Source organism: Lissotriton helveticus, chromosome 5_1 (genome assembly GCF_964261635.1).
Source record: "Lissotriton helveticus chromosome 5_1, aLisHel1.1, whole genome shotgun sequence".
Classification (NCBI taxonomy): domain Eukaryota; kingdom Metazoa; phylum Chordata; class Amphibia; order Caudata; family Salamandridae; genus Lissotriton; species Lissotriton helveticus.
Window position 1 is genome coordinate 1635703252 of NC_136065.1, and position 14526 is coordinate 1635717777.

General features: G+C 46.9%; 1 protein-coding gene across 1 annotated transcript in view; it reads right to left on the minus strand.

Moving 5' to 3' along the window:
* Window positions 1–14526, minus strand: part of SUPT16H (SPT16 homolog, facilitates chromatin remodeling subunit) — a 246013-nt gene that overhangs the window by 73856 nt on the left and 157631 nt on the right. Inside the window, exons 11-13 of the mRNA XM_078644840.1 lie at window positions 8951–9016; window positions 8505–8606; window positions 8106–8221 (exon numbers count right to left, since the gene is read on the minus strand). Of these exons, the coding sequence (XP_078500966.1) occupies window positions 8106–8221; window positions 8505–8606; window positions 8951–9016 (284 nt within the window). The remainder of the gene's footprint in view (window positions 1–8105; window positions 8222–8504; window positions 8607–8950; window positions 9017–14526) is intronic.

Sequence of the window (14526 nt, forward strand, 5' to 3'; positions counted from 1 at the left end):
TTTAAAATTATTTATTAAGCGCACAGTCACCAGCGGTTTCATGGCGCTACAACTAGCAGATAACAGGGTAGGAATAGTAAATACTAAGCTAAGGGAATTAGAGCTACAGAAGGACTAATTAAAAACTTTGGTGAACAAGTGAGCTTTAAGCTGTTTCCTGAATTGCGGATAAAGAGTAGAGGCTCTGAGTTCTGGGGGCAGGGAGTTCCAAAAAAGTGGAGCAAGGGTGCCAAATTTCGATCCTCCCCATTTCTTCCTCCGGAACCGCGGGACTGTTAGAAGGGATTTGGTAGATGAGCGTAGTTCCCTGGTAGGAACATAGGGGATAATCTCAGATGAGATAAAAGCCGGTGCCGTGCCCAGTCGAGCTTGAAAGGTGGTGGAAGCGAGCTTGAACTGGACACGCTCACGGCCAATGCAGAGATTTAAGGAGGGGGGTAACATGGTGAAACTTTGGCAGTTTAAACACCAAGCGCGCCGCCTGGTTCTGAATCTGCTGCAACCGCCTTAGACTATATGCAGGTATACTAGCATATAGGGCGTTGCCGTAATCCAGGCGGGAGATGACCATTGCCAAGGTAATCAACTTCAAAGCATCAAAAGAAAAGAAACGGGACACCTTGCGTATAGTGCGCAGTGAAAGAAAGGAAGAGGACACCACAGAACTAACCTGGGAGTGAAGGGTGAGCTGGGAATTGAGTTTAATGCCCAATGTTTTTACTGAGGTAGAGGGGACAGGTGGGGAACCTAGGGAATGGGGCCAAAACAGAGAAAACCAGGGACTGGATGAACCACCCGTCAACACCAGCTCAGTCTTGTCTGGGTTGAGTTTCAGATGGTTGTGGTTCATCCAGTCTCGGATGTGAATCATAATAGATTGAAAGTTAGAAACAGAAGGGGAAGAAGACAGATTAAAGACAAGTTGGAGGTCATCCGCATAATTATACACGGAGACCTCCATCTGCTGCAATGAAAAAATAAGAGGGGCGATGTAAAGGTTAAACAAAAGGGGTGAAAGGGAGGAACCTTGGGGGACCCCGCACTGAACTTTCCGGAAGTCCGCAGTAAAATCACCCAGGCGAACCGCCTGGGTGCGGTCCCTCAGGAGGTCCCTCAGGAAGGAGGACAACCATACGAGGGCGGTACCCCCGATCCCCGCCGCCTTGACACGGGAAAGTAAGATGGTGTGGTCGACCGTGTCAAAGGTGGCTGAGAGGTCGAGGAGGACCAGGGCCTGGGTCTGGTTGGTATCCATACCCTCCCTGAGGTTGTCAAGGACCGAAAGTACTACGGACTCCGTAGAGTGTGCGGGGCGGAAACCGGCCTGACGGGGGGCTAAGACCCCATGCATCTCCACAAAAGAGCTCAAAGTGCAGGTGACATGGCGCTCGAGTACTTTTGCCAAGAAAGGCAAAAGGGAGATGGGGCGATAGTTGGCGGGGACCGAGGGATCCGCGCCCGGTTTCTTTAGGATAGGGACAATGATTGCTGTTTTCAATGGGGCGGGTAGAACGCCCTGAGAGAGAGAGCTGTTGAGAAGATGAAGGGGGGGGTCAGGGCAAGAGGAAAAAATGTGGCGGAGAATGTGGGAGGGACAAGGGTCTAGGGGGGAACCAGATTTAACTAAAGGAATTATTGAAGTCAGGGATTCCTTGGTCAAAAGGGGAAGAACACCAAGTTGTCCCTTGGGGGGGGGGGGGGGACACTGAGGGTCCACAAAAGTAGGGGAGGGAGGAGGAATGTTGGCTTTAATGATAGCAAATTTCTGGATAAAGAATTTGTTGAGGGAGTGACATAGTTCCGGGGAGGGGGTGGGCTTCAGAGTGGTTCTGTCGGAGAATGCCAGGTTGTGCACAATCGAGAAAATTTCCCTCGATTGGTTCTCCGCAGCGAGGACTTTGGAGGAGAAATAGGTTGTTTTCGCCGCCAGGATGGCCAGTTTATATTGGGTCAAGATGTTAGTGAACTCCAATCGGAGTAAGGGGCAATAGTTTCTCCTCCAGGCACGCTCCGCTCTGCGTACCGCTAATTTGATGGTCTTAAGGTCCTCATTAAACCACAGGTTTGCATCCTTCTCCCGCTTTGAAGTGACCCGCTTCAGAGGAGCGATGAAATCGCAGCCTGAGGTGAGCCACTGATCGATGGACGTGACCTGGGAGAGAGTAGACAGACCTTGTAGGGGGGGGGGGGGTAGGAAGCGGTGAGTGAGGCAGATAAATTGTCGGGGTCTACTCGCCCCCAAGCCCGGACCCAGACATTTTTAGGAAATGTGGGCTTGACCGGGGGATGGGTAGGGAGGGTAAATGAGATCAGATGATGGTCCGACCACGTACAGGGTGAGATGAGTATGGACTTTACAGGGCAATTCAAGGACCAGATCTGGTCTAAGATATGCCCTTTAACATGGGTAGGGGAGTGGATATGGGATGTGAAATTAAGAGATTGGAGGGTTTCTGAAAATTCCTTTGAGGAAGGGCATTCTGCGGGATCAGAAGGCCAGAAGTTGAAATCACCCAGGAGCAGAATGGAGGAGTTATTAATCGTGATCGTAGCTAGTACTTCCAGAAAGCTAGGGAGAAACAATAAGGGCGATTGGGGAGGACGATAAATAAGTACACAGGTGAGAGGGGGGTAATAGAGGTGGTACGGATAGCCAGGTACTCCGTGGTGGCAATATATGGCAAAGAAAGAGTTTGGAAAGGAACGTCGGCTCGGGCGATGACAGCTACGCCTCCCCCGGTCCTGCCATTGAGGCGATCTGAACGTAGAGCATAGTATGGGGCTGGTAAAGTGGCCAATAGGACGGGGAGGGAGTCGTCGCAAAACCAGGTTTCTGTAAGGAACAGAAAATCTGGTGAATGGAGGTCCAGCAGCACCGACAGTTCATGCAAGTGGGCTACAGCGGACCGGGTGTTCAAATAATAAGCCGAAAGGGTTTTAGTGGGTCCAGAATTGACAGCACCCCCAGAAGAGTTAGGGGGAATGTGATGAGGGGGAGGAATTGCGTGAGCAGGAAACAAACCGAGGGAGGAGATATGGGAACAGGTGGTGGCAGCTAGAGGCCATGGGCCCTGGAGACTAAGAAGTTTCGCCGGGGAATAGATGATACATTGGGCGGAATGACGTGCCCCTCGCCCCGGCCGGCCGCGGACGGGCGCAGATGGGCTTGACTTGTGCGCGACTTCGGCACGAAGTCGGCGCTCCCGCTGCGCTCCCGCTGCGCTTGCTCCAGGTCGTCATTTATGTCTGGTTGCCGTGAACCACTAGACCGCTGACCTGCACGTTGGGGAGGCAGGGCGGAAGTGGTGCAGGACCAGGCAGGAAGTGTCGCTCATGGGCTGACCCTCCGCTCAAACGGCACACAGCCGGGGCGGACCGGGGTCAAGAGCGAAGATAATCAAGGTAAGTTGCCAATAATCTAAATCAAAGTGCAGGCACGATACTTGTAGTCAGCATAAAACAATTTTTAAAAGCACACAGAGAGCACGATGTTTGTAGTCAGCATAGCACAATTTTTAAACATACAGAGTGCGCAACTCAGCTATCAATCAGCTGGGTTGTGCAATTTTTAAAAGTAAATATATTCCGTGTGGGAGCGAGCCAAAAGCCTGCCCTCCGCTGTAGTCTGCCGTAGTTATCTGGTCGCGGGGGGGAACAGGAAGCAAGATATACAGAAAAAGAATATGCAACCACTAGACCGCTGACCTGCACGGTGGGGAGGCAGGGCGGAAGTGGTGAAGGACCAGGCAGGAAGTGTCGCTCATGGGCTGACCCTCCGCTCAAATGGCACACAGCCGGGGCGTACCGGGGTCGAGAGCGAAGATAATCAAGGTAAGTTGCCAATAATCTAAATCAAAGTGCAGGCACGATACTTGTAGTCAGCATAGCACAATTTTTTAAAGCACACAGAGCGCGATGTTTGTAGTCAGCATAGCACAATTTTAAAACATACAGAGTGCGCAACTCAGCTATCAATCAGCTGGGTTGTGCAATTTTTAAAAGTAAATATATTCCGTGTGGGAGCGAGCCAAAAGCCTGCCCTCCGCTGTAGTCTGCCGTAGTTATCTGGTCAGTCTAAATACTGCTAGGACAAGCGACCAGAAAAGTCATCTTAAGACATGTGCTGGACACTGGTGAAAACTAGTTCTCCAGATACATGATGGCTTCACTGAAAGTAGGGATTTCTGGTATCAAACATCTCACATTGGTAAACCCACACTGTTGCCAGTGTTTACCAATGCATGCAGCCAGAGGGCACAGAGTTGCCCCCTGAAAACCTACCAGTCTCTGGTGTGCTTGCTGACTGGTTTCTGCCAGCCTGCCACGGACACTGTTCTGACCTCCTAGGGTTACAGCCTTTGCTCTGAAGGGACTTAGAGCAAATGTCTCTCAGGGAAGAGGGTGTACCAATACCTCTCAAATGAGATCTAGCTGATTAGCCTCCGTGAGCAAGCAAGCAAGCTTCAAAGAAGCTGCCACCTTTGGAATGCAAATCTGGTTCCCCTTACACGACAATAAGCCACTACAACAGGTCCGGAGGCCCCATGGCACATGGACAGGTGGGAAAATTAGCTTATCAGGTGGAAGTGCCACCCCCAAGCTAGTAATACCTCTATGGTGGGGTACAGAAAGGTGGACACGATTATACAGAGGTAGCCACCTTTGTGATGGCATACTTAGGAATTCTGGGATAGGGCTATGCCTACTTCCTACAGGAAGTGGTCCGTTAGGGGGTGTAGTGACCCCAAGGGTCAGTATTCCATTGGCTTCTACGCTACACTCAACTAATGAACCTAAATTCTGTATTTAGTCAGGAGGCAGATCCAGACGACATATGAAGGAGGAGGACACGCAGAGCCTCAAAGGCAGAAGACTGAAGATTGAACCTGACTTTCCCCAGTCCATTTGCCCTTTCTGCTATTCTCCGTCTAACCTTCACCACAGAAGACTTGCCCTGCAGCTGTGGGTCTCCAAAACCTGGGAGGACGACCTGCCTTCAATAAAGACCAAGACCTCCCTCTCTGAATCCTGCAAAAACTTCAAAAGAAACGACTGAGGCCTCCAGAATCACCAAAACCAGACAGCTGTAACCATCACTCCACATGTTGGCTCTGGCCCAAGTTGAAATGGGCCACCGGTATAAACAAGGTCTCCAAGCCCACCTGAGTTCGAGGACATCATGGTTTCACCCCAACCCCCCCTGTGGACTCAAACGCTGCATGCAGCCTCTGCAGGCAGGCCCCCTCAACCTCTCCCAATAAGAAAACTTGATACCTAAAGACACCTCTGTATCCATCACCCCCAGGCTGTGGAGAAGGACACACAAAGTGTCCCTACATCCACGAGCATTGCAAGCCCTGAACGCCACTGTTGGTTCACCCCCACTGGCCTTCCAGCCAGAGCCTCCACCTCTTTCAGCAGTGACCGATATCCATAGAAACCTATTGGGCTCCCAACACTGATTTACACCCTGCACACAACTGCCCTCGAGCCGCTGGTATAGTTCTGTTGGTGATGCCTTGGACCTTGCCCACCACTCCCCTTAACTACTGGAGATTGGCCTTGTAAGTCGCTGAACAATACCCACTTGCACAACTTGTTATTCATTCCTTAGGATAACATTGCAAAACTCAGAAATTTCAACTAGGTGTCCAGTTTTTAGAATTCAAGGAATTAATATCTGAAAAAGTACTTACCTGAACAATTTGTTTCTGATGTCTAAACATATATAAAAGATACTTAATATTTTATAAATTGGAGGGATGGAGTTGTGGGTCTCATTTATTAATTATTGTATTTGAAAATGTCTTGCACTCCTCTGAGTGAAGCCTATGGCTGCTCGACCACAGTACCCCCACAATAGCACTTTGGCATTGCATAGCAAGCCCCTGTCCACTCATGAGGGAACCCCTGAAATCTTTACACTGTATATCAGATTTTTGATATCACATAAATAGCCAGCTTCCTACAGAGGTCCATTTAGCCACTAATGTATTTAAAATGTAGAGGCAAAACAGGCTCTCATCACTGTAGAAGGCTGAAGATTCCCAAAGGTGTAGAAATAACCCAAAGAGAAATCTCGAGAAATCTTTGTGTTTCTCGGAGGGGAGGACTCACTAACCAATAGGGCAAGAGTTTCCATAAGCCACCCCTTCCAACTTCACATCACTTCCTGGAGGTTTGGCCACCAGAAAAATCATAGAATATCCTTCTAAACCCCAAATCAAAAGGCGGGCAAGCCTTCTCCTCTGTGCGGAACCTAAGCACACGCCTGGGGAGTAACAAGCATGAGCAAGTCCCAAAAAAACGATTCTGCAATGGCATTTCCCCCTCTGAAGGAGATGCCAACTTGTCTGCCTACACAAAGGAGCTGGCAGGTGAGTGTGATAGTTAGCCTCACAGAGACAGTAGCCTCTTTAGTTGGGCCATCTGTGGCCACTGCCCAATAGGCAATCTGCTGGAGGTGGCCAAACATTCTCCCTATAGCAATTCTCTTTGTTCCCTGTTCCTGCGAGCTCTTCACACTTCCTAGCTGGGGCAGCATTGTGGTCTTGGGTGACAACTGCTAGAGATGGTCAGGAAAGGCTATAAGAGCTTTGGGAAACAAAATGGTGGCTTAGGTTACCTTTCAATTAAAAAATGAACATCAACCTGATCTCAGCAATCAGTCCGGCGTATCTTAAATAATTTGATACCTTGGAGTAATATCTTTGGTGGTCCCAAACGGAAGTAAGCACATAGCACAGGAACATGCCCTTTTTTTATATTAAGCACCCTCCCTGGTGGGCTATGACGTCCTTCCCCAAGGATGGCCTACTTATATTCAAAAAGAGAGTTTTACCTGGCAAAAGGGTTTATTTTGACATTTCGATTTGGCAGGTTTAAAGCTGCATGTATAGACCTCAGTGGCCTAGGGTCTCATTGTCACCTCTTACTAGTGGCAGTTCAATAAAGTGCTGCAGTTCACGAGTCACAATTAACTTACTAACGCTGAATACCATATAAGAGAAACTTACAGCAAATCAGGTGTTAGCCAATTATAAACATACTTTGGCGGTCAGAGGCCATGCACTGAGTCTTGGACAGCAAGGCCCAGTTAACTAAAGAGCTCAAATACTTGGCTGGTGGGGCTGGGAGGGGGGGGTATTTTTTAATAGACTTTCCAAGACATGGGGGGCTTGACCTAGGTCTGAGGTTAACTGAAGTTTCTTTGTAATGAATCGACCACTGTTTAGATTCTTGGGATGTACCCTTCTGCAGAGGTGTTTATTATATGGCCACAAACATGAGTGAAAACCTGGAAGTTGATTTAGATAACAAACTGGAAGAGCGTCATCAAATCAAAAAGGTTGTTTCAAAGAAATGATATTCATTACCTGCTCTTTGAGACTGGAAAGAAATTTTCCATAAAGGAATAAGGAGAATAATCCAGTCTTGTGTGTATGTATACAAGTACCTTTATGCTCTCTAATAGATGCAATCAAAATTTCAAAAAACATATGGTCAGCATCTTCCTGGGTGGCCTACTAGTACATACCTACTGTCCAGTTTACATCTGAAATGATTATTATAGAAAGGATGAATTTCTTTTAAAGGATATTTAATTCTTCCTACTCAGACTGTCAAAGGATCATTTTGGGTAGTTTTCACAATTTTATTTTTTCCACAACTGTCTCGTAAAAAGAACTAAAGTCTTTAACGAAACAGGTTTCTAAAAGATGTACAGTTCTCAGATATTAGTAGTAGTTTGCTATTGTGAAAATTGTCAAGGTGCAGAATCAATACAAAGTCATTTATTATATATACACCTACTGGAACACTGGTAAATGCTAGTTCAGGGGTCGGAGAACAAAAATAAAAGACCCTGCACAAAAGAAACCACCCATGCGAACATATAGCAGGTAAGACCAACCCCAAGCTATCATTCAGTTAACAACCTTGTCTCCCATTCTTAATAACCCATCCTAAAACTCTACTATGGACTACTATACAACACCACCATGATCGCAAAAGGATAGGCAACTACTTCTCAAAACCATGTGGTTGTTGACAGCTAACCAGCACCCACGGGCTAAACTATCTGCCCAGCTGCAACATGTACTCACTTCTGTGTCTGCTGCTCCCCCTTTTGTTCAGTTAGCCTGCGTTTAGCCTCTTCATTCAACTGGTTAGCAAGCTCCTTTTGATGAGCTCTTCTCTTCTCCTCAGCTGTCATTTCGTTCTATTGTTGGGGAATGAGAATCAAGACAGTATCACAAAAAGGGCATGACAATAACGGCAGATATTTTTGGGGTAGGAAATGAGAAATAACATGAGGAATGAGGGGTGGAATCATCTGTACAGTGCTTTGTTACTTCATGGCGGTAGATCACACTACATCACAAAAAAATTATTACGCTAAGATGAGAATGGGAACTGTCCATAAAACAGCACACAGCCATAAACGTGAATATTTAGCACAGAAAATGTACTTCAGAAAAAATGTGTAGAAAAAGTAACTTTACCCTTGTCCTCTCTGTAAGCAGTGTAGCTCCACCACGAGCACCACGGCCCAGCAGCTCTTCAGCCTCATTTTTGTCCTCTTCCTCCTCCTCCTCATCCTCATTCTAAGTTCAGAAGAAATGTCAAAGGTAATTTCCAATAGCAGGCAACATTGGTCAACCAGGTACCGACACCATTGTCCCAAACACTAAGAAATGATAGTAGTGTAACAGGGAGTGGGAGCAAGTGATTTCCTCACTGGGCTGCGCATAATCAGTGTGCTCACCAATGCGGAGGGATTTCTCAAACAGCCATCTAATCATAACAAACATCATGGCTTGGGTGGTTGCTGGATCCCTTCCTCACCTAGGAAAGGTTCCCACTGATTTTTCAGAAGGCTATCTAAATTCAAATGAAAGACAGCAAAACCCGTAATCCTTTATGTCTTTAGTACACCTAGTCTTCTCACCTTTAAAAAGATGCCAACGTTTTTCACTTTTTTCTTGACAGTGGTGAGAACTGTGGCTGGTCCTTCCTAAAAAACAAAAAATGCCATAGTAAGTAGACAGTAGCATCTAAATGCAAAACAATTTAGAGTTGTCACCTCAACAAACAAGCATTGTCAAATCCAAAAGTTACTCTTTCCAATGCTTTTCTGATGCAGTTTCAATTTTATTTCTTTTTATCGACAATCAAAAGGCACATTGATGCGGTCACATTACTTTACAAGCGTGCTCAGGACTCACAACAGAGCAGGCTGGGGTGAATAAAAACAAAGTCAGGGAAGGGGACAGCAACAAGGACCATGTGGGAGAAGCACACAAGAGAATGCAACACAGAGTGCACACATGGCAGAGGAAAAAGCATAAGAGCTGAAAAACAGCATGCACTCTGGTGGAGTGCCCAACTAAAAAGAAAAATAAGTTCCCAAAAGTGAGCAGTGAAAAGACAAGTCAGCCAGTCAATAGGATTGTAAAGGGGCTTTGCAATAGGGGAGAGACAAACAACATGGAACAAGATGGACAAGGAAACCCACAGAATAAAAAGCAAGGATGGGGTAACCAATGGACAATCTCCTAGATCCTGTAAGCGATTAACATGCTCACACCAGTTCGTTTGCAACCCAACAGCTAGTGCAATCTATTAGGCTTGACCTGAAAATAGGTGTTTGGGAACTACAAGCAAAGAAAAATGTGAAATGTAAAAAAAAAAAGATTTGTACAATAAGTTTGTATGAAGGGGACATTCTGGACAATCAAAACAGTAAAGGTTCCCGCTATTCCCAACTGTTTATTGTTTAGTTGAAGCTCTTTATATAGCAATAAAGGAACCCTATATAGCAATAAAGGAACCCTATATGAGGCAAAGATAATCCCAAAGGAACTTTGTTCAGGATCTTGTCCAATTAAATTATAACTGCTAATCAGAAGACCTCATTTCCGCTCATCCCCAGTGTCAATGAAAAGGGCCACAGAAACATAAGAAATGGAATCAAAACAAAAACCAGATATAGATCCACAGTAAGCCAAAAAAAAAAAACGAAATATAGTTAATAAATAAGGAAAATGCTACTTAGCAAGTATGCATCTGTTCTTGGCATATAAAGATGTAGAGTCTCATGTTATGCATATATCACCATCTAGTGTTGGGTCCGGATGTTTGCACTGTTTTTCTTGGAAGAAGTCTTACCAGTCACAAGGTAGGTGACTCGTTTCGATGATAGTGTGCATGGGCTTCGACTCCATAGTAGTAAGAGGAGATGTCCATGAATGCATGAATCCAAGTAAGAGATTTCTGAAACAGGTGTAGGTACCCGGGGAGGTGGGTGGGCACATACGTCTCTAAAGCTCTATATGTGAGAAAGTGTCATCTTTCTGCATGGTTGCCCCCACTTTTTACTAAAATGCGGATGTACTTTAACTGAGTGTTCCCTGGGCTCCTGCTAATCAGGTACCCAGGGCCTATGTTCTTTCCCTAAAACTGCATTGAAGCCTAAACCCAGTTGGCATCTCTGGCCACAGGTCAGTCCCAGGTAAATGGTGTGAGAAAGTGCCATCTTTCTTGCATTGGTATGCCCCCACTTGTTTCTTGCATTGGTATGCCCACAGAACCCACTGCCCTGGCATACCTCAGTCACCCCTCTAGCTGGGTGCCCTATGCCAGAGATGTGGGCACAGGTGCATGAGCCCTGTGCCCCTACAGTACCCAGGGCCATTCCTGGGCACTGTAAGTGCAGTGATGCCATTAAGAGTATATGGTGGTGGGAGGTTGTCATTCGGAACTCCACAGCACCATAATGGCTACACTGGAGACTGCGTTTAGCGTCACTGTCGACGAGAGTGACGTCCCCTCAATGCACTCCTGGGTTAATTTTCACTAAATGATTTCGAATACAATTTCTCCAGTGAATTTGATTCAAAGTTTATTTCATACTTATATGATTTTTCTTCTTGATGATACTTTCATCTGTACATTATTCCATCATAATGTTATAGAAGAGTCAACTCATATTTCAGCCCAATGCATTTCGGGCGATGGCCCTTCATCAGGGGACTTGGTCCTATAAACAAATCCAATGTGACATGTTTTTAATTTGCGTGTTTTACTGCGAAGATAATTACATCTTATTTGCATGCGAATCCGGTGAAAAGGAGGAAAAAGTGACGCGATAAGATTTAGGCAGGAAATCGGTGGTTGCGTGAGACAATCCATACAAGAAAAGGTGCATCAACCTGAGTTATTAAATACGAGTTGTGCAGGGTTCGGTGAAGACACACGGTGCAGAAAAAAGTGAGTTAGCAAACTCCGCAGTGGGTTGAACAAAACGGGTGTGACGGGAGAAACCTGTGAGATGTGCCAGTGGCCAAAATACGATATAGGGTGTAATGGAAAAGTGGTAGCAAGGAGTGCGTCAGGAGAACTGACCTTGATGTCGTTTTTTGTAACAAAGGAGTTAACTTTTTTGCTGAGTTGATCGAGGGACACGACCTTAAAAGTGGAATAGGAAAGAAATAAGTATCCGGTGACGTGTGCGCATAAAGCGCAACTTAAAACGATAGTGTTGTTCAAACTTACCGAATTTCGGTGTGTGGGTGAATTTCAAAAGTGCTGCCGGTATTCGCGGCGATCCTTCGTGACTGTGGTTATTGAGTGTAACGTTAATAGGCTGGTGAGGGTCATGTGACCGGGTCGGAAGAGAGCTGGCCGCTGATTGGCTGTGCTTACGAGTATGTGAATTGAACGCGTAAAGTTTGACAGCGTAAATGAGCCCCAAACATTTTCTGGCTCGTGCATAAATATAAGGAGAAAACCGAGTGCATATAAAAGTGAACGTACAAACAATTGATTGAAAGCTGGTCACTAGACATGATAGTGATAGGAAAATTGAGTAAACAATAAATATCTGTGACATGAATGATTAACATAAATGATACACAAATATCTGTAACATGAATACTGAACAGTTCTCACTATTCTAATCCTAGTAATTGAAATAATCTCACTGATGTATTCCAAGTAATTAAATGGGTTCAAAAATACAGATAGCTCTTACAAAGTGCAGTTCATAGGTAACAATTGAATTCTAAACGTTCATTAAGCCCCTTAGGCTGCACTGCGGACAAGCGGTGTATCCAGAAGGATTCTCTTCTCAAGAGGTACTGGGCATTGTCTCTACCTTGTAGAATTGGTACCATTTCTAAAATGCAAAACCTGAGTTGGCTGGGATTGTGGTTGCGTTCTTGGAAATGGGTAGCTACGGTCGATTTGGTAGATTTTAATCGAATGTTACTCTTATGTTCTGTCAACCGAGTTTTGATCTTCCTGGTGGTTTTTCCGACATAAATTAAGCCACACCGGCATTTTAGCATGTATACTAGGATCATACTATCGCATGTTCCATTTACTTTCAATTTGATCTTTGTTCCATGTAGAGGGTGGGTGATTTCATTAGCTTTTATTATGAAATTGCAGTTTCCACAGTTGTGGCAAGGTATTGTTCCTTTGAATTCTTTGACCGAAATCTCAGTTTTTTGATTGAGTAACTCTTTTATGTTATACACTGGAGACTGACAAGTTTGGTACCAACCTTCTCAGCACATTAAACCCGCACTGAAACCAGTGTGGGATTTAATGTAAAATGCACCAGAGGGCATCTTAGAGACCCGCGTCTGGGCTGAGTGGATGCAGAGGCTGCCACACAGCAGACATGTTGCTGGACCCCTGGATAGGAGAGCCCCTGCTCTCCTGGGCCTGCAACAATGCACAGGTGCTAGGTCTCCTCCCCCAGGATGGACAGGGGGAAGCTTCAAAGGCATGCCGCCGCTGTGAGCTTCCCCAGACCATTTGCTGTACCCAGCAACCAGCCCCCACCCGTTCTAACCCCCACTCTGGCGGGAAGACTGGCGGGAAAAACTACGTCAGGAAGGGGGGGTGCCAACCTTTGCCAACTCCACAGGTGGAGGAGGCAAGGTGAAGCACGACCCCGGGCTCCGGCCATCTTGTAGATGGGGAGCCCTGCCCAATCCCAACTAGGCTCCTGCCCCCCTCCCACAGGAGAGGAGCAGGCTAGGGGGTGTACTCACCCCAGGACAGGGACCCATTGGTCCCCGACCTTGCCCTACCTGCAACGCCCGTAAAATTTAGTATTTAGGGGCTCCCTGAACCTTCCTTCCTCAGATCCCGATACCAAAAAGAAGAGAGAAGAAGAAGAGGAAGACCCGCCGTGCAGCTGCTAACAGGACAACAACTGACTTGGCCCCAGCCATACCGGCCTGTTGATCCTGGAACCTGCTCCTGCCTAAACCTGGCGGACAGCAATCTTGGGACACCCAGAGAACCTGCCTGCCTTGATCCTCTTAATGATTGGGACTCCCATCAGCAGAGGCTCTGCTGCAACAACCCACCTGGTGCTAACCAGGAAGCTCCGGACCAGCCCACTCTGCACCAGCCGAGCCCGGGCCAGGCCAACCCGAACCAAGACCAAGAGGACGTCCCCCTGGTAACAGGGACCCCAAGTCCAGTGCCCAAAGACCCCCCTCGACGAACCAGCTGACGCCTGCAGACTCAGAACCAGGGGCCACCCCAACCGCGACCAGCAGAGGGTAAGCTTTTCTGACACTCAGACACCCCTGCACCCGGCGCCCTACAGCCCCGTGCCTCCCTTTGGGGTACCTACCTATGCTCCAAGATCCCAACTTACCTCTCGTAGTGCTGGTCGCCCCTGGAGAGTCTCCGTCCCCGAGCCTGCAGCCTTTGTTCCCTTTTCAAGATCCTCATTGGATAACATTGAGCGCCCGACGGCTCAAAAGCACCCTGCACCAGGCAGCCCGAGTGCCACTGGCTGTGACCCCTTTGTCCTATCCTACTTCCCCCCCTCCCCTTGCCCTGAGCAAGTGACCAGGAGCCCAGCTCCCAGAGGTGCGTGGCTTGCTAGCCAGCAGCCACCAACCGAAGGCCCCCCTTCCCTCATTGGATATCATTGGGCTTACCTACCTCTGCACCAGGCCGTCCCTGTGCCGCTGGGATTGAACTAACTGTACTTACCTGACCATGGGGGACCCGAGTCTATACCCAGAACCTTAACTTCACCAACCAAGTACTCACCTGGAAACCGGTAATTCACTTACCTGCCATTGGATAACATTGACCCATTTTGCTCGAAAAAATTTTAAGTGTGAAGTTTTGAAAACTGAAAATATTCACATAAAATCAACTAAAGCCTGAATTCCGAAGTACTCACCTGTGACCAGGGGAGAAGCCAGTACTGTACCTTTCAGCCCGGTACTGAACAGCAAAAGTAATCCCTAGCGGGTTTACTAGTAATCTGTATTTTCTCCATAGGAACCCATTGTCTGCTTTTCTATGAAATTTCTTCAAAGTGTCTACTTTTGAAAACTGGAAATATTCTTTAAAAATCATACGAAATACTGAAACGCAATTACCTACCTGTTTTGAGTTAAGCCCCCAGTGCTGGCCATAGGAGACCAGTGCTGGGTTACAAAAGTAACGTGATCGTACTTTACCTGCAACCTGAATTTTCTCCCA